The sequence below is a fragment of the Elephas maximus genome, chromosome 5 (assembly GCF_024166365.1).
Source record: "Elephas maximus indicus isolate mEleMax1 chromosome 5, mEleMax1 primary haplotype, whole genome shotgun sequence".
In the NCBI taxonomy this organism is placed as follows: domain Eukaryota; kingdom Metazoa; phylum Chordata; class Mammalia; order Proboscidea; family Elephantidae; genus Elephas; species Elephas maximus.
The window spans coordinates 143,711,700-143,738,006 of NC_064823.1; the positions used below are offsets into that span (position 1 = coordinate 143,711,700).

A 26,307-nucleotide genomic window follows, 5' to 3' on the forward strand; every position below is an offset into this window, starting at 1 on the left:
GGCAAACTGCTTTTTCTTTTTTAAACTAACACAGTGATTTAAAACAAACAAACAAAAAACAGAAGTAAAAACCATACCTTGGCATGTAAATTTTTTGGAGGGAGTTGTGAGCAATAGTTTATCGGCCATTTCTCCTGGACCAGCACAGCGAGCAATTCCTGGTTCTTTATATTCCGACTTTACCCAGTCTGATAACCACTGCATGTTACAATCACAGTAAAGAGGGTTGGCTCCAATTGCTCTGAAAAAAAAAAAAAAAAAAACACCACCACAAACACATACACACACATACAGAGTATTGTTATTTCCTAAGGGAATATAACTCAAAGTGATGCTCAGTAGAAAATTCGCATACATTTATTGAGGCTAACAATAAAGAAGAAAATTGAACACTGGGTGTTCCCCATTTTCCTGAATTACATTCATTTGTTCATTTGGCATTTAGTGAGTTGTCACCACTGTCAACACTTGCCTGGGCTTTACAATGTCTCTTTACATTTGCAGCGAGAGGTTTACATTGGTTTGTATGCAGACCCTAAGTGCAGATTAATACCTCCTTCATTAAACAATTATTTACTGAGAACACAATCACTAAGCTAGGTTTTGGGGACCTGATATAAATAAGACACTTTTTTTAACTCCAAAGAACACAATAGTCTGCAGAAGAGATTAAGATAGGTCCATATATACAAATGGAGCCCCGGTGGCTCAGTGGTATAGAGCTCGACTACTAACCAAAAGGTCAGAAGTTTGAATCTACCAGCTGGTCCTTGGAAACCCTATGGGGCAGTTCTACCCCGTCCTGTAGGGTCGCTGTGAGTTGGAATTGACTCTAAGACAACGGGTTTATGTACATAAATAATTTTCATTAGAAATGTTACAGCAGAAGTATTTACAAGATGACTGTGAACAGAGTGACTAAGTTCTCTGAAGTGGGGAAGTTGGTGGTCTAACAATGGGAAACTACATAGCTTAAAATAGGGTTCAGTTAACTGGCTGGAAAAGGGTGTTTCTGGTAAGGAAGGCCAGTAAGTGCTACGAGTCAGGATAGATTCAATAGCAACAGGTTTTACTGGTTTTAAGTGCAAAGGGAGAGTGACATACAATTATAAAGATACTTAAAATTTAAAGTTAGCTCATCACAGCTTACGTGGACCTTAAAGTCAGAATAGACTTGACGGCACTGGGTATCCCTTTGCAAAGCCTTTGGTTTTAGAACTAAAGCAGTAGTAAAAAAAAAAAAAAAAAAAAAAAATTTTTTTTTTTTTTTTAAAGCAGTAGTAGCCATAGCAAAAGTCACTGGATAATGGCTCATGTTTATTGCACCATTACCATATTCAGAAGCAGGGCTAAACCACTTACACAGGTTATCTCATTTTATCTTAATAGCAAATCTGTGAGGCCAATACTATTATCAGTGGCTTTACAGATTAAGAAACTAAGGTCAGGGAAGTCCACCAACAGGCCAGTAAACTTGCCAAGCTACGGTACAAGTAGGAGCTGCGTACAGCAGCATTTTAAAAACGAGTTTTGATTCAGAATTTCTCCTTAATAGCTTCTAAGTCTACGGGCTAAGAAAAAATTAATATTTTTCTTTTATTAGGCAACCCCCCAAATGTATCTGTAAAACCACAGTACTTTACACTGCAGCAGTTGTAATGATCACCTCCAACACCAAGTTGGAATGCACTCTGAGTGTTATGTTCATATGTCCGTCAGATTCAAGCCCTTCCTCTAAATTAAAAATGAGCAAAATAATGTTTTTGAGTCATTTGATCTCATCTGAACTGACAGTTGCTGAGTCCACACTATGCCAAGGATTGAATGGGGGCAGAACTCTTTAAGATCTATGGAGTAAAAGACAAATGTGTAAATGAAATAGGCAGCAGAATAGAACACCTGACAGAAGCAGGTGCATGACAAAGAACATTCAGATGGTTCTCCTCGTGGAGGAGGGGTGTTACACAGGCACAGCCCTGCTCAGCTGAAGCAAGGCAAGTTATGCGGCTTTTTCTGATCTGTCAGCCTAATATGAGCAGAACAGTCACTTCCTTCTTTATCCTGCCTTCTCTGCCAGGCAGGTACTAAGGTCCCTCACCCCTGAGAGAGGAGACTCATTCACATTTTTTTCCTTGAAAATGATAGCCATGGGGTTTAAAAAGGAAGGGACTGATGTCTACTTGGAGGTGGGTGTTGGGGCTCAAAGATGAAAAAGCAGAGGTCTTGCCTATAGGGCCTTCATAGTTTAGTGGAAGTGATATGGATAATGGGCACCAAACAGTCTGGTAGACAGATGTACAAAAACTGGTGTTGATAAGAATCCTTGCTTGGCTGCGAATGGAAAGGTTTGCGGTTTGAACCCACTCAGCCTCCCTGCGGGAGAAAGACCTGGCGATCTGCTTCCATAAAGATTACAGCCAAATAAAACCTATGGTGCAGTTCTACTCTGTCACATGGGCTCACTAGGAGTTGGAATCAACTCGATGGTACCCAAAAAAAACAACATAAGGCAAATTCAGAAGTAGCATGATTGATGATTGACTACTGACTCCCATTCTCTGCCCATATCCCTTTCTCAATTTTCTAAATTTCTAATCTTCTTGGCATTTGGTGGAACATGGAGGGGCAGGAGAAACCAGAAGGGGATATGGAAGACAAAAAAAAAAAGCCTGCCACCAGGAGGCACCAAACTTAGCCTGGCCCAAGAAGGTTCTAGATTCCAGGGCTGCTCCTAGAATTTCCTTCTGGGTTTGCCATGGTCTAAACATTACATCTTGTAATAATGGAATCCCACTTGGTTTGTCACAGTCTGAACATTACAACTTGTAATAATGGAATATCACTTTGACACAGTTGAATTTTTTTTGGACTCCATTTATCATGGATAGCAGAGTTTTACTGTACTCCCAGGAAATATGAAGGTATACCAGAGGGTATACGAGAGATCAGAAAGAAAAAGCATTTTACCCAATATGAGGGTTTGGTTGTTTTGTCCTCCCAGACTAGAAGACATTCAATGCAGAGTTAAGAACTATGTCTAATTTAGTTTTGCATGGTACCTGGCTCACAGTAGATGATCAGTTTGAGCACATCAGGATAGACATTATAAAGGAGGTGATACTTGGGATGACTCTTGGAGGAGTAGGGTTTGAGCAGGTAGAATTCAAGGGGAGCTGTTATTCCAGAATCAGAGCTAGGAAAGTTAGGGAGCCACGTTTGTAAAAAGAGACACTTAGCCAAGCAAAGAAAACTCAACTAATGGAGGGAAAGGACCAGAAAGGTAAGTTAAAGCTCTATTTTGTAGGGCGCCATATTCTAGGTTGGAATCTTCACATTTTTTTTAAAGAAGAAAACAACTGCATGTTACGATGTTACAATAAAAGGAGTGGCAGAGGGCTGGTTCTTCTAAACTCACTTTATAGGGACAGTCTGACCTCCAAGCCCGGATTTATGAACTAGGTACTCACAGGTGTGACAGCGCAGAAAGATCATTGAAAGCACCTTCAGGCACAGCCGAAATGTCATTTCCATGTAAAGAACTAAAAGCAAGAAAAATAAAAATTAAATTTCCTGTTCTTCAGAGTGTGTAGGAAAATTCCCATGCATGTATGAGACTTCAGTTTACAATATTTTAAATCAGTGTGGAAAAGATAGTGTAGTCAATAAATAGTCTTGGTACAGCTGGATATCTATTTAGGAAACCAACAAGTTAGTTTTGATTTCACAGCGTACACATAAATACATTCCAGATTAAAGAACTAAATTTAAAAATGAAAATAAATAAGTATTAAAAGAAAATATAGAAGTGCTTAAAAAAAAAAGAGTGGGATGGAAGACTTTGAAAAGCGCAGCATAAAACCCAGACATCATAAAGGAAAAAACTGACAAATGTTGACAACATAGAATAGATTCACATGATAAAGATTTCAGATAAGGCACCAAATAGGAAGTATTTTGCAACATATATAACATGTAAAGGAAACCCTGGTGGCACAGTGGTTAAGAGTTACAGCTGCTAACCAAGAGGTTGGCAGTTCGAATCCACCAGGCACTCCTTGGAAACCCTATGGGGCAGTTCTACTCTGTCCTGTGAGTCGGAATCGACTCGATGGCAATGGGTTTTTGGTATAATATGTAAAGGATTCATGCCTTTATAAAAAGACCTCCAATATTTTAATAAGGAAAAGACAAAGTACCCAATAGAAAAATGAGAAAATGATATGATCAGACAACTCATAGAAAAAGAAGCACAGATGCTTAATAAACAAAATATACTCAAATGCTCTAGTAATTGAAAATCAGATTACAACAGGGATGGAAAATAATTTTCCATCATATGGACAAAAACGAAGGGATTAATAATATTTCACCTTTGCAAGAGTGTTTGGGAAAAGGTGCTCTATTTAACAGTTAGGAGCCCTGGTGGCACCATGGTTAAGCACTTGGCTGCTAACTGAAAGGTTGGCGGTTTGAACCCCCCCAGCAGCTCTGCAAGAGAAAGACCTGGTGATCTGCTCCCATAAAGATGAAACCAAACCTACTGCTGTGGAGTTGATTCTGATTCATAGCGACCCCACAGGGTTTCCAAGGCTGTAAATCTCTATGGGAGCAGATTGCCACGCATTTCTCCCTTGGAGTCACTGGTGGTTTCAAACTGGTGACCTTTCAGTTAGCAGCCAATCACTTTGCCCACTGTGCCACCAGGGCTTCTTGTCCATAAAGATTATAGCCTAGAAAACCCTATGGGACAGTTCTACTCTGTCACATGAGGTCGCAATGAGTTGGAATTGGCTTGACGGCACCCAATCACAACAACATTAGATAGTTGGTAGAAAAATCTCGTTTGGTCGACAACTTGATAGTTACTTTGGGTAACCGTCTAAGATACTTGACAATACCTTCCCACCTGAAATCATGGCTGAAATGCTCGCCTGTGTGCACCAAGAAGACTGTAAAAGGTGCTCATTAAAGCATCATATAGAATAATGAAAAAATTAGAATTTAACCAATGATAGTAGAGATGAAAATGATTAAATAAATTATGATTCCTTCATCCTATAGAGTACTCTACACAATAAAAAGATTGAGGAATATCTCTATTAATGGGATGGTCAGATTCCAAAGCACACTGTTAAATAAAGACGGCCAGAAATGGAACAATAAATGATGGTTTTGAAAGTTATTTGGCCGTGTGCATACCTATGTCAATACATAAAGACAAATGCATATAAAAAAGGATGAGAACATGTCAAACTGTTACCTGGTTTGCTCAGGGGAGGGGTGGGAGATTAAGGATTTCAGATTTGAAGGGGCCCTTTCATGTACTTAAAAAGCAATCTTTTACAACAAAAAGAACTTAAATTTTTTCTGTAGCTCCTTCAAAATAAGTTGGAACTACGAAAAACCCATAACTTAATGTTATATACTGTCTAATAAATGACTACAGCAATATGACCTATAAAAGAGAAAGTTCAGTTCTCCAAATCCACGTTTCTTGGGCAATGATACAGTAAAACACGATTTTCCTATTTCCAAATCTACAGTGAATCTGTAATACACATATCCTCAAATACCCATGAATTAATAATGCAGTTCAATTATGAAAAATACAACGTTTAGATCCCCTGGAAAAAGTGCCGTTTTATTAAAAGATGCTTACAGTAACCGAAGAGATTTCAGCCCATCGAAAGTTCGGGGAGGAATACATCTGAGACGGTTGTAGCTGAGAATCCTGAAACCAGACATAAACCAATTAGATTTTCTCAGGCATCCAAAAATCAACAAATGCCATTTTTTAACACAATGCAGTTAAGACAAGAGTTATTTTTGCATCCTATAAATGAAGAATATCGATACATAATATATATTTCTTATCTTTGTGGTGTCTTGATAATGCAATATATTTATTTGTTTTCTAGCTACGGCTGAGAATACTTCCCTCTGTGAGTTCCTGCACACCTCTGATGCTTCAACCATCATGTCTGGTAGGTGACTTTGGATTTCCCCTAACCCCACCACACACGTAACTTAATATTTTACTTTTTTGTTTTAAAGAACTCAACATATTTTGTAATATTTGTATGTATTTGTTTGTTTACTAAGGTTTTATTAGGCTGTTTCTCTCAACAGAATTTATGTTCCACAAGGGCAGAGGCTCTGTCTGGTTAACCAGGAAGATCCAATGTCTTGAAAAAAAGCATTTTGTCCAGTGAATGAATGAATACTCAGTAGCACGTTTTCACACTCACAAGGTGAGGAGCTGGGTCATGTTGCTGAAGCTCTGATTAGAAAGCGTGCTTATTCGGTTGTTACTTAAGTCTCTAAAAAGAAAAAGAAAAAAAAATTGAGTCTAATATTACTACAGAAATGAATGAATATTAGTGATTCTTAGAAAGAGAATGCTCTCTTTGTTCATAGTAGTAGCAGTATTAACAAAAAGCAATTATCTGAAAATAACAAAACACTGGACTACCATCGTGGTAGATCATATTTTTATTTATAATTATTCACTCCCCAATCTTCTGATATCAGAAATGACCATAACACACAACACACACACATAAAACAGACAAACAAAAAAAAACACTGCCATGGAGTCCATTCTGACTCATGGCAACTCCATGTGTTACAGAGTAGAGCTGCTCCATAGGGTTTTCTTGGCTGTAATTTTTACCGAAGTACATCTTCAGGCTTTACCTCTATGGTGCCACTGGGTGGATCTGAACTGCCAACCTTTAGGTTAGCAGTCCAGCACAAACCATTTGCACCACCCAGGGACCTTGAGAAGTGGCAGAGGCCTTGAAGTGTAAGAAACAGTGGCAGTTTCACTTCAGAGCAAAAGCTTTAAGATCAAACTCACATTTCCCATAACCCTCTCCTCCCTCTTTCACCAACTGAGATGTCCCAAGGAGTGCCTGATCCATTAGCCTGGTCCCAGAGTGAAGACAGGTGGAGCCTACTCACAATAGACACATTTCAAGAATGAAACATCGGTACTTTGGCCTTCGGCAGAGTCACTGGCACTTAGCAGATCCTCAGTAAATATTTGTTTAATGAATTACAAGTAAATGAGACAGATGCGGAACTTCACCAAGGTGAAATGGCTCTTCATAGGTTCAGTTTTACTATGGGTCGTAATTTATATTTATATATTTTTAATTCACTAATTTTTCTCTGAAGCAAATGCAAAATTTGTGAATAAGTGCAAAATTCAGACAAGCTAAAATTTGTCCATTCTTCTGTGAAATTTCAAAGTATCAGTAAAATGCAACCATAAAATTATGACGATTGTATAGGAACCTTATAAGGAGCTTTATAACACATCTTCTTAACTCGAGAAGTAGTATACTTAAATTAAAAAAAAAAAAAATTATCTACATAAGCAGAGGAACCCTGGGTGGTGCAAATGATAAACTCACTCAGCTGCTAACCACAAGGATGGAGGTTCAAGACCACTCAGGGGCACCTCAGAAGAAAGGCCTAACAGTCTACTTTTGAAAAACCAGCCACTGAAAACCCCATGGAACACAGTTCTGCTCTGACACACCCAGGGTCACCATGTGTCAGAACCGATTCAACAGCAATTGCTTAAATCAGCAGAAGTTACTTGCCTACAGTTGTACAATGAGTCACTGGTAAAAACATTTTTGGACCCACAAATTCTCATTTTTCATTTCTAACCAGTGTGCAGTAATCACATGTTGTCCTACAAATGACCCAATTTTGCTCAAGTGACTCCTTCAGAAACTGCAGAAATTTAACCGTTTCTTTAACAGAACAAAATATATCAGTTCTTGCCGCTATCAAATAAATGACTAGACACAGAACCAGGCATCTTGGGGATATTCTCTTCTTCTTAATTCAATCACCCGGCCATTTAAACATTGCTGGTGGAGTAGTGGTTAAGTGCTATGACTGCTAAAACTAAGAGGTTGGCAGTTCAAATCCACCAGGCACTCCTTTGAAACTCTATGGTGCGGTTCTACTCTGTCCTATAGGGTCGCTATGAGTCAAAATCGACTGGATGGTAGTGGGTTTTTTTTTTATTTATATACTTTCTATGGAGCCAAGGTGGCAAAGTGGTTAAGAGCTCAGGCTGCTAACCAAAAGGTCAGCAGTTCAAATGCACCGGCCGCCACTTGGAAACCCTATGGGGCAGTTCTACCCTCTCCTATAGGGTCGCTATGAATTGGAATCAACTAGACAGCACACGCAACATATACTTTTCTACAAGATTCTTGGTTTTCCTGTACTTTAAAGGAAACTTGAAAAGGATAAACAGACGTTTTACTAACTTCAATCTGCCTAAAGTCTACATTTGAAAATGGAATGTGTTCTGCTACTTAGGTTTCTAGAATTCACTAATTAGGCATTAAAAACAAAGAAAAAACTCCAAAAAACCAGCTGTCGTCGAGTTGATTCCAATTCATGGCGAACCCATGTGTGTCAGAGTGGAAGTGCCCTCCATAAGGTTTTTTCAATGGCTGTGCTCTTTCTTAACCGTTTGTGCCACCCAAGGACTCCAATTAGGAATGTGGTTGATGTCATTAGTTGCTCTCCTGTTGATTTCAACTCATAGGGACCCCACGTGTGCAGAGTAGAACTGCTCTATAGGGTTTTCATGGCTGTAGCTTTTAGGAAGCAGATTGTCTTCGGAGGCACCTCTGAATCGGTGCAAACCGCCAACCTCTCAGCTGGGAGCTGAGCAGGTAACCATCTGCACCACCCGGGGACTCCCTCCAACTAGGGATAAACCTGCTTATTCTAGAAACACTCGCAATCCGCTATTAAGTCAGTCATATTTATTCCAGAGCCAGAAAGACTTAAACAAAAGATAACTTTTCTGCCTCGACATCTACTATTACGGTCCATTTTTTTTGCATTCGGAAAAGTTTTATCAATTTGCCAACAGGGCTAATCTTCAAGTGTGACACTGAATGTAACAAGACTGAAACTATTTTTAAATACTGTTTATATAACCAGGTCAACAAACCAAAAAACCAATTTATAACTTCAAGATGGTTAAAACCATTTACGTTAGTGGGGAAAAAAAGGAACGTTATTTTAGGAGGTCACCAAACAAAACTGAAAAAAACAAAAGCCAGTATTTTGCAATTCATATTCTGAATGTTGGCATTTTTGTCTATTTTACTTAAATACTGCACACAGAGATATGGATTTTCTCAAATAACTTTTAATACTGAATACTGAAAGCTCATGGTTTACTTAATGCTTTATATAAGAGTCTCAAATCTAACAAATTAAATTTATATTTTCAGTAAAGTTATTATCATCGAGCATCTTTTACTTAAAGTCAAGAATAAAGTATAAAGACCTTTTTTTCCTATAATTTTCCCATTGACTTGTCATAGTCTATATTGTTAGTAAAAGTATCCAATTTTACTGTATTTCTCTAAATTTTCTGACTATTTAGACTTTATCGTATTTATACTTCTTTGAACAGAAGCAGGCCTTTGCCTAAGACACTCTGCCACCCGACAGGTATTCAATGAACATGTAGCTAGTGATCCAGGACCCCAATGAGCAGAAAGGGCAGCATCTAACTGTAAATGATTTATATTATCTGAAAGGTCTGCTAAGTTTCACGCCCTTTGCCATCCCCACTTCATAAAATAGAGTACGAAGTCAAAGTCTGAAAAATGTAATTTAACGCCTTACTCACATAAGTGTTAAATGTTTGTAGTTAGAGAGTTCCTTGGGAATCAGTGTGAATTGGTTCCCATCCAGATACCTAAAAAAAAAAAAAGAAGATGCAATATTATCTTTTTATAAAATCACAGTAGTATCTCATAATAAAATAGCCGAATAACACTTTGCACTTGGTTGAGACAAAGAAGGACTGGGTAATTTTGCCTTAAGATGTCATGTTTCCAGCTTGGATTGGTATTTAAGTACAAGAAAAACACTGCTGTCTAATCCAGCCAGATTATTTTGTACATCATTGAGGGCAAATTACAAAACCAAGGAGAGACTGGTGGTTTATCTAATAAGGCACGGCAAGCATCCAGCCATTTGTGTGTCAGCAAGAAGATCCCAATTAATTCAATCACCGTATTTTTTAGTCTGGGTATGCTTGTAATCATGAGGACATAATACCACGAAATGCATTAACTAGTAACAGAACCTTGCCCCTAAGGGAAAGAACACTGCTCACTGCAGAAAAAAGTATCAATAAACTGAGTAAATAATAACGGATGGTTTTAAGGAGATATATGGGACTTTGAACATAAACAGATTTAAGTTAAAAATAAACATAGGTTTTACTGCCGTACGTCTGCTTGATAATTTATTTTAGCAGGTTTCCTAGAATATCATGGATGTGTCGCATGTACAAATATAGCATACATATATAAATATAATGATCAAATAACCACATATAAGTAAATTTGTCCTTTCTGATTAGTCAGGGAAATAATTAGAAAATGAGTAGGTTTTAAGAAGATCTGGCAAGACACAAAAACAAGTGAATACCAAAACCGAACCAAACCAAACCCGTTGCTGTCGAGAGGATTCCGACTCATAGTGACCCTGTAGGACAGAGTAGAACTGCCGCATTGGGTTTCCAAGGCTGTAATCTTTAGGGAAGCAGACTGCCACATCTTTCTCTCATGGAGCCTCTGGTGAATTTGAACCACTTGCCTTTCTGTTAGCAGCTCAGTGGTCAACCACTGCACCAGCAGGGCTTAGTTAAATCAACGATGATGATACAAAAGAAAAAGTATCTCCTGCCAAAGCTGTTGCTTTCCATAGTGCAGATGATGAAGGATACAAGTATCGTTTAGCAACTTGGGCCATCTGGGTAAAAATACACCCACAACAATTTTGGCACAGTGGACATGTGGCCTTTCCTACCCCAATATTATGGCCAACCTCAAGATCCAAGGTTGACCCGTTCCCACGGGTGTCGAGTCAATTCTGACGCATAGCAACCCTACAGGACAGAATAGAACCGCTCCACAGAGTTTCCAAGGAGTGCCTGGTGGATTCAAACTGCCGACCTTTTGGTTAGCAGCTGTAGCACTTAACCACTATGCCACCAGGGTTTCCATCCAAGGTCGAGGTTGGTATTTTTGCTGGATAGAGAAGTAGCTGAGAAAACCATTATATACCACAAGTTGTCAAAATACGTGATAAATATTTGATTAACAATCAGGCATACATTATGACTTCTTAAACCACCACCAAACCCACTGCTGTAGAGTCGATTCCGACTCATAAAAAAAAAAAAAAAAAAATTTTTTTTGTTTTGACTCATAGCGACCCTGTATCTTTTGATTTCTTCTTTTCCTCTAGCTGTTCTTCTTGCTAACACTAGAGGGCAACACAATCCCATATACTTCAGCTCTCTCCTTTTATTCCAGAAAACATCATAGCAGAAGACCAAAACGATTCAGAATATGTAGTATGGATATTTACATGTAAAACAATCTAAGAAGAAATTGTATGGAAGTTGTTAAAAAATAATGGGTACCATTTGTTCAAACATGCCCGCTAATAGATACTTATTTTTGCCAAACTCTTTAATAATTTAATATAATACAAACATAAATTTTGTCTAGTATGTGCATATATGTTATCGTTGAAGGGGTCCAGCTGTCTTGTTATGGCTCTAAGAATAAGCTCTCTGGGAGGTAAAACTTCAATTCACAAGAGATGAGTTAATATTTTCCTCATTTCTGTAAAATGCTTTCTTTAGAATAAAATGCTTTTTAAAAATAAATTAATAATTTGTAGTGGAACAGATTGAAGATCAGATTGTCTGACAGAAGAAACACATGGATGGCATAGACAGGACATGAATCAAGGACATGATGCAGTTTAATAATGGGATTTAATATATTTTTAAAATTATTTGATGGGAATTGGATCAAAGGGTTAAGGCGTGGGTCCAGTTAATATGGTGGAAAGGATTCAGCATCAAAAAGATATTCGTTCCATCTGAGACAGCTATGCTTCCAGCTAGGGTGTTCCTTAAACCAGTACTTTGCATACAGGATATTCTCCAAGCAGGCATCTAGCATCCCAAAACTGGAGGGTTAAAGTGCCCGTGTAATCTTCAGAAATGAAATACATACATCCATACAAGCATACACATACACTGAGCAGTAAGTCTGTTTTATGTCTACGTCCCTTGGTATGTGAAACACAGGTAACTGACATGGATCTCTAAGGTCTTGTGAAGTGCATTGCCTATTCACAGGGAGTGAGTCACCCAAAGACACTGTCACCTGTATGTGTGTGTATACATATCCCTGGTGGCACAGTGGTTAAGCACTTGGCTGCTAACAGAAAGGTCGGTGGTTTGGCAGTTTGAACCCACCAGCCGCTCTGCAGGATAAAGAGGACCTGTGACTCTTGTTAGCTGCCGTTGAGTTGGTTCCGACTCACAGTGAGCTTATGTACGATAGAATGAAATGCTGCTGGGTCATCCTCATAATCGTTGCTGATTGAGCCCATTGTTGCAATCACTGGGCCTTAATGATTACAGCCTCGGAAATCCTATGGTGAAGTTCTACTCTGTCCTAAAGGGTCGTTATGAGTTGTAATTGACTCAAGAGCAATGGGTTTGGTTTTTTGATGTATATATACACATGAGATGGACTGACACAGTGGCTGCAACAATGGGCTCAGGCATAACAATGATTGTGAGCGTGGCGCAGGACTGGGCAGTGTTTCCTTCTGTGGTACATAGGGTTGCTACAAGTCAGAACTGACTTGACCGTATATAACAACAAAAACAACAACATGTATGTATATGCGTATGTGTTAACTTCATTTCGGAAGATTGCATATAAATATTACATATGTATGTTGTTGTTGTCAGGTGCCGTCAAGTTGGTTCCGACTCATAGAGACCCTGTGCACAACAGAGTGAAACACTGGCTGGTCCTGAGCCATCCTTACAATCGTTGTCATGCTTGAGCTCATCGTTGCAGCTGCTGTGTCAATCCACCTCGTTGAGGGTCTTCCTCTTTTCCACTGACCCTGTACTCTGCCAAGCATGATGTCCTCCTCCAGGGACTGCTTTATACCTCTATCTCTATATATAAATTATATTATATATATTTATAAATTAGGTATTTACACACACACATATGCATGTGAAAGCTGGACAATGAATAAGGAAGACGGAAGAAGAGTTGACGCCTTTGAATTGTGGTGTTGGCGAAGAATATTGAATATACCATGGACTGCCAAAAGAATGAACAAATCTGTCTTAGAACTACAACCAGAATGCTCCTTAGAAGCAAGGATGGCAAGACTGCATCCTACATACTTTGGACATGTCAGGAGGGATCAGTCCCTGGAGAAGGACATCACGCTTGGCAGAGTACAGGGTCAGCGGAAAAGAGGAAGACCCTCAACGAGGTGGATTGACACAGTGGCTGCAACAATGAGCTCAAGCAGAACAATGATTTTAAGGATGGTGCAGGACTGGGCAGTGTTTCGTTCTGTTGTGCATAGGGTTGCTATGAGTCGGAACCGACTCAATGGCACCTAACAACAACACACACACATAAAGCAGTGCTAGTAGCTAATTAACAACTGCCGTGATTGGTAGCAAGCGAGGGGAACTGAAAACATTCAAGAGAGACCTTCTGAACATGTTGGCAAATGACTAAATTCAGATCCACAGAACTATGCATGATTTGAAATCAAGTTTCTTGAAAACTAAAGTGGCATCCTTTTGAACCTCATTAAAAAAAAAAAAAATGAACCTCATTACATATGTTAAAATTGTGTAGGAACTGAAGTTAAATACGGTCTAGTTTATGATATTCATGTACACGGGCTGCAGTTACGTGAACTAACGTAGCTGTGTTGGGTTAAAATGGAGGCAAGCGTGTGTCTGGAGATCATGTTGAAACACTGCAGTATTATCATTATAGCTGAACAAATGAAAAACAGCACCGAACACCTAAAAGTCATTTTATGTACTCACTCTCTCATTCATTCATTTTTAAAATATATATTGAAGGCCTATTATATGTCAGGAGCCCTGGTGGTACAGTGGTTTAAAGTTCGGCTGCTAACCAAAAGGTCCGCAGTTTGAATCCACCAGCTGCTCCTTGGAAATCCTATGGGGCAGTTCTACCATTTCAAGTGCTGACAGTAGAAAATAACAAAAGACACATTTCTGTTCTGAAAGAACCTACAGTTTATCGGAAAGAAACAGAATTAAATTGACATTTACAGTACAATGTGATATGGTGCAGCTTGGGAAATACGGTAACAGTGGATAGAGTGCGGAGTTCATGGCAACACAGAGGAGAAACTCGTGTTTCCCTAAGTCTTAGCTTTTAAACATATAAGGTATGGAAGAAAGCACGCTCTGCAAATAAAAGATATTTATGTCTAATCGAATAGGGACTAAGTGTATAAATCAACATAGATAACTTACTTGGATATTTAAGGTCTTCTGAAGTATACCATTTATTCACAGGGGATAATTTATCAGAAGTCATTGTCGTCTGTCTAAACAAAATTCTTTAGAATCCTGTTTGCAAATTATATTCTATGAGTCATTTATAAGTGTGGTGTAAAACCCTTAACAAACAATACCAAAGCTAATTCAGACTCTTTGGGAAATGGAGTGTGTGTGCGTTTTTCTTTTTCATTGCAGTACTTCTCAGTACCTTTATTATGCTAAGGCACACTGTAAAGCTCTAAGAGGAAATGATAAAATATAGGGTTTATCCCAAATTTATTTGGCATATGGGACTTTTCTCATGGAGCATCTTGCAGAAGTAATGTTCCACTGAATGCATGTTGGGAAATGTTGTATATTTGGTGTATTTACAATATCTAGGGTAATCAGTATGGCTGATTCTTTTTTTACCAATATAACCCCTGGGATAATATCTCACAGCATCCAATAAATAAATATCTGGGATATGGAAGAAGATGGTATACTCCTTACTTAAAAAGAGGAATTGGTCTTTTGGACTTGAACCATAGTCCTTTAGATCTTAATGGGGGTGGGGCTGATCATCTGTGACATTTTCGTAACTGATACTTAAACACAACTTACCCAGCCAAGAATACACAAGCATCTACACCCTTGGCACTGCCCACCCGCCTCTGGCTGATTCACATTGTCCATGAGGAATGGAATCAACCAGAGAATAAGCTGCTGGAGATAATGGGACATACATGTTCCATTCTACTCCCTTATTTCTACATTAACGTACTACATCCACGTGTTTGACATGCATCCAAGAGAGCCACTTGGAGTTTATCTTTTTGTCTGCTTGAAATCATGTGTCAAAACCAGTTGCTTTCATCCCCACGTGTGTTAGAGTAGAACTATGCTCCACAGGGTTTTTATGGTTGTGAACTTTCGGAAGCAGACCGTCAGGCTTTTTTTACGAGGCACCTCTGGGTAGCTTCAAACCACCAACCTGTTAGTTGCCAAGTGCTTAATTAACAGTTTATGCCACCCAGGGACTCCATGTATCAAAAAGGATTTAAACCCAAAAGAAATTCAGGCATCCACAGTCACTTCAGTATGGTGAACGAGCAACTTTGGTAAACTTGTGGCAGTATGGAATCACGATCTATTCTCCTTGAATTTCTCCTATTTCTAAAGCTCCCACGTGACCCAACGAATCTCAGGGTAGTGCATTTGACCAGTGATAGCCTAGCCTCTGTTTGCGTCACCTCTAGCTCCCTTGGTATGTGAAACATTAATCGCTATAGAAAGGGAAAGACAACCTTTACTTACAGCTCAGTGACATCTCGTGGAATACCTTTCGGCAGGGCCTTCAAGCCCTTGTTGCTACATCGGACTACGGTATCCAAGCAAGTGCATTCCGAAGGGCAGCGAGAGAGTGGTGAACAACTATTATCATCGTTTCCTAAATCGCCAAAGGAAATACAAGAAAAAACACAGATTTGTGGCTTTAAAGATGCTAGCAGGAGTTTTATGCCTTTAATTGAACTTAACAAACACAAGAGTCTTGAGTCACATGATCCCTTAGCTATAAAGCAGTAAGAATTTACAAACTGGCACCATATATCTTATACTGCACTGTTTTATGACTGCCTAGAAGTTCAGAAAATACTCCACAATTTGTATTATCACCACAAAAATAAGTTATTTCCTTTGTTCACTTATTGTATCATTAAAATATGTATTACTTTCATAAAAAGGGATAAATTATACCTTTAATTAGAGTGTATGTAATAAACAGGACTTGGAGAAATCCTAAGGAAACTGGCAGGAAGAGACATAAAGGGACAGATGAATGTAAAGACAGGGCTCGACTTCTCTCTCCATTTACTGGAAATAATAATAAAACCTGCTCTACCTTCCCTACAAGGCTACTGTGAGAATCCAATGGGAGGATATGTTGTAGCTGTTGTTAGTAGACCGCGTTAGCCCCGACTCATGGCGACCTCAGGTATTATGAAACTAAACATTGCCTGGTCCTGCACCATTGTCATTGGTATGTTTGAGGCCATTGTTGCAGCTACTGCGTAGTGCCTCCCAACCTAGGGGGCTCATCTTCCAGCACTAGATCAGACAATATTTTGTTGTGATCCACAAGGTTTTCATGGGCTGGTTTCTGGAAGTAGATCACCAGGCCTTTCTTTTTAGTCTTAGTCTGCAAGCTCCACTGAAACCTGTCCATCATGGGTGACCTTGCTTGTATTTAAAATACCTACAGCATAGTTTAAGCATCATAGCAACACACAACACACCATAGTATAGCAAAATGACAGATATTCTGTGGTGATGATACATACAGAGCATTAAAAAGTGAAAACTACTCAGACAGCTAACAGACACGTAAGGAACCGCTGAGTCAATTCTGCCTCATAATGATCCTACAAAGCACAGGAGAACTGGCCCATAGGGTTTCCAAGGAGTGGCTGGTGTATTTGAACTGCTGACCTTTTGGTGAGCAGCTGTAGCTCTTAACCACTGTGCCCCCAGGGCTCCCATTAGCCATTACAGAAATGAAAATCAAAATTACAGTGAGATACCATCTCACCCTGACATTACCGCACTAATCAGAAAAACAGAAAACGACAAATGTTGGAAAAGTTTCAGGAAGATTGGAACTCTAATGCACTACTGGTGGGAATGTAAAATGGTACAACCACTATGGAAAATGATACCACACCTCCTTAAAAAGCTAGAAATAGAAATACAATATGATTCAGCAATCCCACTCTTAGGAATAGATCCTAGAGAAATAAGAACTGTCACACATATAGACGTATGCACACCTATGTTCACTGCAGCATTATTCACAATAGCCAAAACATGGAAACAACCTAAGAGACCATCAACAGATGACTGGGCAAACAAATTATGGTACAATCACACAATGGAATACTACACAATGATAAAAAATAATGATGAATCCACGAAACACCCCACAACGTGGATGAATCTGGAGGGCATTATGCTGAATGAAATAAGTCAATCACAAAAGGGCAAATACTGTATAAGACCACTATTATAAAAACTCAAGAAAAGGTTAACACACACAGAAAAACCATCCTTGATCGTGATAAGGGAGGGAAAGGGAGGGGAGGGAAGGAGGAATCACTAACTAGACAGTAGACAAGTGTAAACTTTGGAAAAGGGAAAGTCAACACACAATATAGGGAAAGTCAGCACAACCAGACCAAGACAAAGCCATAGAAGCTTCCGAGACACATCCAAATGCCTTGAGGGACCAAGTTACTGGGGCTGAATGCTGGGGACCATGATCTCAGGGGACATCTAGGTTGACTGTCATAGCATAGTTCTTAAAGAAAAAGTTCTCCATCCTACTTTGGCGAGTAATGTCTGGGGTCTTAAAAGCTTGTAAGAGGCCATCTAAAATACATCTATTGGTCCCAACACATTTGGAGCAAAAGAGAATGAAGAAAATGAAAGACACAAGGAATATATTAGTCAAAGTACCAATGGACCACATGAACCACAGCCTCCACCAGCCTGAGCCCAGAAGAACAAGATGTTGCTCAGCCATAACCACCAACATTTCTGACAGGGATGACAATAGAGGGTTCCAGATGGAGTGGGGGAAAAATGTGGAGCAAAATTCAAATTCACAAAGGAAGACCAGGCTTACTGGTCAGACAGAGACTGGAGGAACCCCCGATTCTGTGGCCTCTGGACACCGTGCTAACTCAGAACTCAAGCTACTCCTGAAGCCCACCTTTCAGCCAAAGATTAGAGGGGCCTATAAAACCAAGAACAACACATGCGAGGAATGTGCTCCTTACTTCAGTGAAGTATACGAGACCAAATGGTCAACACCTGCCCAAAAGCAAAGACAAAAGGCAAGAAGGGACAGGAAACCTGGATGAATGGGCACGGGGAACCCAGGGTGTCAAGGGAAAGAGGGAGAGTGCTAACACTTTGGGAGGATTGTAACCAATGTCACAAAACAATTTGTCTATCAATTTTTGAATGAGAAAGTAATTTTCACTGTAAACTTTCACCTAAAACACAATAAAATAAAAAAGGTGAAAACTATTATTTTTGTTAGAATTGCTAGACATACCAGATTTTATAAATCAATTGTTTTTCTTATTTGTAAATGATTGTTACCAAGAAGGGGGGCGGTGGTGGTTCACTGGTAGAATTCTCCCTTTCCATGCGGAGATCTGGGTTCCACTCATGGCAAATGAACCTCATTTGTAGCCACCACCCGCCTGTCAGGGGAGGCTTGCACGTTGCTATGATGCTGACCGGGTTTTAGCGAAGCTTCTACACAGAGACAGACCAGGCAGAAAGGCTAGATATCTACTTCCAAAAATCAGCTGGTAAAAACTCTAAGGATCATAGCAGTCTGATCCCTAATTGATCACAGGGATGGCAAAGGACCAAGCAGCATTTTGTTCCCTTGTTTCATGGTGTTGGCGTTAGCTGGGAGCCAACTGGAGAGCATCTAAAGACAGCCGTTACTAAAACAGATGCAGTAATAAAAAATTAAAATGAAGCTACACAAATGGCATCAACCAATAGTTTGAAAACACTCAGAAACATGTATTAAAAGGGATCAAATGTGACAGTGCCTTCTAAGAATGCAAGCGGCTTGTTGCTAAAAAAAAAAACAACAAAAAACAAAGCAAACACATATGACAATTATAAGCTGGACTGAATGATGAAATGGTATACGTCTGTACACAACAGCATCAGAATCGTTGTGTCAATGCCTGGGGACCAAACACCTGTTAGATTTTTCTTACCATCATCACAAGTGAAGTCTTGAATGGCAACATCCTGGATGGGAATTTCTTTTAGGAAGTACGGTTTCTGACATCGAGGATTTCCTGTTACAATTCTTTTCTTCCTAAGCCACTCTCCCAACCAGGCCAGGTAGCAGTTACAGTTAAAAGGATTGGCCAAGAGGTTTCTAGGAGTCACATGCAAATAATAGAGGGTTTAGCTTAGGGTTTTTCATTTCCTCACTTCTCAAACTCCCATGCTACCATTTCTTCCACACTATTTTTCACCCTCTTTCTATATTCCCATCCCCCGTTCATACACAATCACACAAGTGTGCTTTTTTAGCGAAAATATTTATATTTGGGCCTTAAATGATAACTCTTTCACGTAAGAGAATTCTTCAAATAATTTCATGCAAAAAAAATATATAAATAAAGTGAAGGCAGCAATTTAGGGCTTATGCAGTGTATCCTGATGTACATCTCATTTGGAAATAATTTAAACTTGTCAGGGATCTGACTTGCTGTCAAACTTCCCCGCACTGATAATGCAGTCATTTAATATAAAGATGAAGGCTGATTACCTTATATTATTGAGTTTAACCTGACAACAGCTATTTCATTAATTTGTCATCTCCAGATTTCCATCTCTTATTTGCTCCAGAGAATAGGTTTCCCATCTAATCTGACAGCTGAGTTGATTAAATGCCAGTTATAAAAATGAATTGACTTCTACAAATCTCAATGCTTTCGGCATCTCGCCACTTCAGCACAAACCCATTGACAATTCCATTATTTATAAACATGCCATCTTTAATACGCACAAATTAGTCACTAGATGTAAAGTGTCACATTTTATGTGGAAAGAGGATTAAGTACTTTACCGATGGATGCTTGCCTGGAATGATTTTTGCAGTGACTGGAGCTATGTAAACTATGCTTTTTTTTTTTCTTTCTAACTATATTTATTCCCTTCCCTCCCCCCACACTGAATTACCCCCCCCCCAAAAAAAACCCATTGCCGTTGAGTCGATTCCAACACTGAATTAGATTAGTATATTTGGATGTTACCATGACTGGAAAATCAAATCGGTTACATGATTAATAATTCCAGACACTGTTTGGTAAAAAAAAAAAGATACTGTCATACAAGAGGCCTGAAAATACATTCTTTGGAGTGTTTTTTAACTCTTTTCTGAGTTCCATCTACAGACCTACAAACGCTTTTTTTTTTCTTTATCCTCTGTCTACAGCCATGCTTTTGCCACATAAAATATTCTCCTGAGCAGGCTCACCTTATTTCTTCAATAGTTTGCTATTATCATAGCAAAGGCCCTCTGGCCCAATAGGTTTTATTGTTGGTCTGGTCAATCTAACGTATCTCCTGTCATTGCAAATGATCCTTTTGAGCATAGCTGGTTGACGATAACCCCATCAACTCTCTTTTTATGACATTTATACTGAAAATATTCCAATGTGAGAACACTGGGGGAGAATCTACCGCATTTATTTATTTTTTTTGAGCACCATGAAGTCATAATAAAATGAAAATTCAGAAATTCACGCATGTTATTTGGTCACATTATTCTAAAAAGAACTGACTGAAAAATAATTTCTTGTTAAAAAATCTGCTGTAAAACAGTGGATAAAATTTTTCAAAAAAGCAAAATGAGTTTACCATGAATGAATTTATCCTTTTGTTTTTAAGACCTTAAATTCTTGATCACAATTTTATGAAACACCCTATAAAATATTAAGATGCTATTAATAAAATTGATAAACATAATATGCTGGCTCAAGTCATAGACCAATGAAGACAACTTTTGATACTTACAGAGTAGATAAGGAATGGAGCGTATCAAAGGCCCCTGGTGCAATTGTTGTAATCTGATTATCATACAGAGAAAGCAAGCGCACAGAACTCAGTCCTATGAAACTGTCATTCCCTACGCAGCTTATGCGATTACTTCTCAACATCCTGAGGGAACAAAAGGGACACTGTTATGGAGATAAAACATAAGGCAATCAGTTTTGCCTATCTGAGGACCAAAATAATCTCTCTTGGCAAATGTGTAGCAGTTATGACTATTTTCTGAATGTTCCATGGCCATGAGGAACTGCTTTGGTTATGTTGAAAACCCTCTGCAAGAATCAAATGCTTGGAATTAGTCACTGACAATAACCCGCAGTTACAAAAGGCACGGTGAGCCTAGAATCTGACGGTGGACCTAGACTCTGATCTGATGAAGGTAGCCTGTGTTCCTTTGATGATATAATTTGCATGATTAAATTACATCCTAATTCACCTACAGCTCTCTTAGTCCTTGAAGCTCTGTGATTTGTGTATTCACGGTAGCATTACATTTGCAGTTGAACAGAAAGGAAAGAATCAATAGCCGTATATATGAGGAACTGAGGGCACCTCTGGGATTTACACGCCAAGCCCATGCCAAGTATGAGGTGGGGGAGCCAAATGTGACCAAACATCCCCAAAGCTTGCAGGGATTGTTTTATTTATAAAACGTGGCTGAAGCAACAGTAGTAGTTCCCAGCTGTCCACAGTGAAGTTGAAACACTCCTAGGTTTATCTGGAAGAAATTCTGACCGTGATTTCTTTTCTAGTCATCCTGGTTAACGGATTAACACCGTTGTCATTTCCTCTTAACTGCTAAGGTCTTGATTCAATTTTAAATTCTTAAACTGTTTACCCGTGGAGCTTAGAATAGGCAGGCAAAGCTGCAAATATCCCATGTAAAGACGGCTAGTTTCCAAATAGCTTATCCAGAATTGCTGAAGAGTTAATTTGTTTTCTTTAATTTTTCAAGACATGTTTGGATCACTTCAAGCAGACTGCAGTATGTAAAGAGTAGTAACAATAAGTCAACAACCAAGTGTTTCTTTAAAATTTTAGACTGCCCTATAATAAATAAGAAATATCAACTTTTGCATTCCACTACACCACAAGTAAGAAGAAAGGATGATGCCCTCCTTACCAAGCTATCACTTTCTGTTAGGAAGCAAACGTAGCACAGAAAAGGATTCTCATCAGCACTATCCTCTGTCATAAATAGTAAAGAGCACTTGGTCTTCATCTTATCCAAGTCAGGACCCCTGGGAGGAGATGTCAGAGAAGTCGACAAGCAGACATATGCACCCAACGTCACCACCACCGTCAGTGGATTCACAGGCTCACTGAAATCCATACACATACAAACCAGAGGTGCCTTGGAAGGCAGCCCCGGTGAGCTGCTTCTGAAAGGTCACAGCCTTGAAAACCCTACGGAGTGGTTCTTCTCTGCACACAGGGGGTTGTGGTAAGTCCGAACTGACTAAATGGCAACTAAGAACCACCACCACCACTAAGAAGTCTACTGGTCCTAAACGGTTAAGAAGTCTCGAGGGAGTGGGAGGACTCCTGTGGAAATCTCCAGAGCTCAAACCTGAAAGATATGCTTGGAGGCATACAGATGTCCAGATAAACCTATTGGAGGACATTTTGGATAACTGGAGCTTGGCTCTAAACTCCTCTCTTAGGCTTTTGTGTGGCACAGACAGGTTAAGGAAAGAGCCAGAGGGGCCCTGTCTTGGGTGGTAAAACCTAAGAGGCACAAAAACATCACTGGAGATATAACGAAAGCAACATGTGTAAAGACCTCCTCAAAGACAATATGCAGCACAGCGGGAAGAAATAAATGGACAGACTCCTTGGGATGGAGTGACATCAACCTCTCTGTGCTCCGCCAAGGAGAAGGTTCCAGTAACAACCAACAGTCTCTCGACTACAGTAAGAAGAGAGGCTTCACCTTGTTGCAGGAATTTTGTTTTGGTGAGTTGTGAAGGCAGGGAAGTATATGTGAGTGGATGTGTGTGTGAGAGGGTACAGCCACTTATGGTATGTCTCCTCTGCCCTCCCTTTAACACTCCTCAGTATCTCCTTCACAGTAAGGCGGAACAAATCTTTGCAGATCATTTTGAAAATGGCTCTAAGTTATCAGGCCATGTGGGGCTGAGGGGCCTGCAGGTCACAGGGTGTCCCAGAAGAATGGTTAGGGTTCCAGGCTAGGGTTCAAGGAACATACTTCTACTTTCAAGTGCATGGGTTCCAGAAAAACTTGACTTTGGGATGCTATTAATGCATGTCCACTGGTTGGGGCTATGCCCTACTCTCCCCACATATGATAAAGATGAGGCAATTGGACTCTCTTGGCTGTCAGTCCCTGGAGGGGGCTCTCAGGCACTGGCTGGGGCAGAGGTGAAGGTTTAGAGAAGACAGTGGGCCTCTTTCCACTGTATATATCTCAAGGAAAAGAAAAGAGATTAACCCTTTTGAATCAGAACAGGGGAGTCAGGTCTCTAAGTATTGAAGTAAGGACAACCTGTTTTGGTGAGAAATAGGAAAGTGATTTCTTGTGGTGGCAGCCAGGAGGGACTTTCTTGGTCATTTGCAACACACTGAAGTCAGGAGTATCAGAGTAACAGACTGCTTGAATCCACAAAATCTGTGTGTGCCTATGTGTGTGTATGTATTTGGGAGAGAGAAGGCAAAGGGAGTGAAAAAGAGATTATGCATTCCCTAATACCTCCTCTCCAGGATTACAGTAACTGTAATGGATTAAATGGTGTCCCCCCCGCCAAAAAAAAAATGTTGAAGTCCTAACCTCTGGCACCTGTGAACATGAGCTTTTTTTGGAAATAGGGTCTTTGAAGGCGTTATCTATTAACTTGAGATCATACCAGAGTAGGCTGAGTCTTAATCCCTTCTAAGTGCTGTTCTTGTCACGGATCAGAAAGAGAGAAACATACAGAGAGAAGGCAGCCATGTGAAGATGTACCTACAAGTCAAGGAGCCTTGGGAAACTCCTGGAAGTACCAGAAGCTGGAAGAGACAGGAAGGATCTTTCCCTAGAGTGGGCAGAGAGAGCATGCTCTTGTTGGTGATCTGAATTTGAACTCTCAGCCTCCAAATCAAAAGCCCACTGCTGTTGAGTCGATTCCTACTCATAGCGACCCTATAGGACAGAGTAGAACTGCGCCACAGAGTTTCCAAGGAGCGCCTGGCGGATTCGAGCTGCCGACTTTTGGTTAGCAGATGTAGCACTTAACCACTATGCCACCAGGGTTTCCTCCCAGCCTCCAGAGCTGTGAAACAATGAATGTCCGTTCTTTGCAGCCACACACGTTGTGGTATTTTGCTACTGCAGCCCTACGTGACCGAAACCATGACCAATAAATTTCCTTCGATAGAACAATCACAATGCATAAGAATACTTACAAAGTTTTGAGGCTTTCCAATCCCTTGAACATCTTATGCTGAACATTTTCCAAACGATTACTTGTGAGAAGTATTTCATTTACCCCAGATGCGCCTTCAAACACGCCCTCTTCAATGTCTGTGATCTTATTGTTGCTAAAGTTTCTAAATAGAAATTGTGGAAACAAAGACTTTAAACAACTTTTCCAACAACGAGGGCACTGAAACAACTGAACTCGTTCCAGGTTTGATTATTTTCTTCTTCTAAATAACCTCCAGGCTCTTCACCGCCCAGTGCTGCTGAGGCTATGAGAAGACATTAACATTTCCATTCCATCAAATCAAAGATACTATGAAGAAATATCTATTGTGAAAAAATACCAGACCGGTCAAGGCAAAACGATCTGCCAGGGTTCCCAAAAGTATACAATCTTTGAAATTAGGCAGTGGGTTGCAAACCTTTATATTCTTCACAAAACTGAATAAGAAATTTTTCAAAGATGTGCAACTGATGAAAACTGATTAATAAATTAATGACTAAAACAAGACAATTGGACAAGGAAAGCAAAGATGGATTAAAGTGAGTTAATGGTTGGATAGCATCAGGAATGTATTTGAAAAAAAAATTTTTTTTTTTTTTAATATGGGCTTATTTTCTACTACACTTCTCATGTAAAAATGTGTTAAAACAACCGACTGAACGCTCAGTATTTTGTGTGGTAAAAATTCCATGAATGCTTGAGCAGAGGGCAAGAATGTCCAGTTGAGGCAACTCCTGTCTAGAGGCTCAAATTTCCTGTTCTCATTGTTGACACCAAGAACAGGAGTGGCCCTAAAGAAGGATTATTTTTGTATCTGATTTTATTCTTCAGAGAGCATTCACACTGAAGCTATTCAATAAGTATTTGTTGACCTGAAAGGAATCTTGTAGTTAAAATGAAATTACAGTTAAAATCAGATGCTGTTGAGTCCGTTCTGATTCATGGTGATCCCATGTGTGTTAGAATAGAAGTATGCTCTACGGGGTTTACAATGGCTTATTTTTCAGAAGTAGATCACTAGACCTTTCTTCCAAGGAGCCTTTGGGTAGACTCAAACCGCCAACCTTTCAGTTAGCTACCAAGTGTGCTAACTGTTTTCACCACTCAGGTTGTGAAATTACAGTTAATTATAGTTAATACTAGTATAAAAAGAAGGAAAATGAAATTAGAAACCCATGGAGGTCAAATGCATCGGCAGTAGGTTCAGACTGCTGTCAGTTAGTCTGTGTGACCGTGTTCCAATTACATACACAAACACATAGATGCAATGGCAGAGAGCTTCCTTCGTCCTCCTCACATTTCATGTGCAGGGGCGCCACTGGCCTTACATGCCTGACCTCTGCCCTGTCCCTCCCACTCTCCTCCTCAGAAGAGAACTGACTGAGTGTTTTTGGAACTGCTGAGCTTATAAGCTGATTTTAGAATATGAGTTGTGGACGTGTTGTTACACAGATGAGCTATACAGCCAGTTTTCCAATCATTAATTTTTCACGATTTTCTAATGAAAGTTTAATGAAGCAAAAGGTCAAATAGTTGACATGAATGTGCCGAAAGAGAAATAACAGCACGGTTTGGGGAATAGTAAAGGAAGTTACAAAACATTACTGAATCCATTTCCGATGCACTTAGATTGCTGGATTCCACATAACAGACCAGCTGTCTGAGTTAAAGTAAGACGCTAGCGCTCCGCTACAGAAAACACGATCAACCTTGTTTGAATACATAGAACAGCAAGGGTTACGCAGACTGTCTCAGAGAGTACCCTAAATTCATGTTACAGGTAGTCACTGCTTGCAAACTTTA

The 26,307-nt window shown here is 39.6% G+C and overlaps 1 protein-coding gene across 2 annotated transcripts in view; it reads right to left on the reverse strand.

The window, feature by feature from the left end:
• Positions 1-26,307, reverse strand: part of SLIT2 (slit guidance ligand 2) — a 417,531-nt gene that overhangs the window by 74,428 nt on the left and 316,796 nt on the right. For both annotated transcript variants that reach the window (XM_049886437.1, XM_049886436.1), the window contains exons 18-26: positions 24,485-24,628; positions 21,047-21,190; positions 19,234-19,400; positions 15,746-15,878; positions 9,683-9,751; positions 6,249-6,320; positions 5,660-5,731; positions 3,468-3,539; positions 78-241 (exon numbers count right to left, since the gene is read on the reverse strand). In XM_049886437.1, coding sequence (XP_049742394.1) covers positions 78-241; positions 3,468-3,539; positions 5,660-5,731; positions 6,249-6,320; positions 9,683-9,751; positions 15,746-15,878; positions 19,234-19,400; positions 21,047-21,190; positions 24,485-24,628 — 1,037 coding nt within the window. The remainder of the gene's footprint in view (positions 1-77; positions 242-3,467; positions 3,540-5,659; positions 5,732-6,248; positions 6,321-9,682; positions 9,752-15,745; positions 15,879-19,233; positions 19,401-21,046; positions 21,191-24,484; positions 24,629-26,307) is intronic.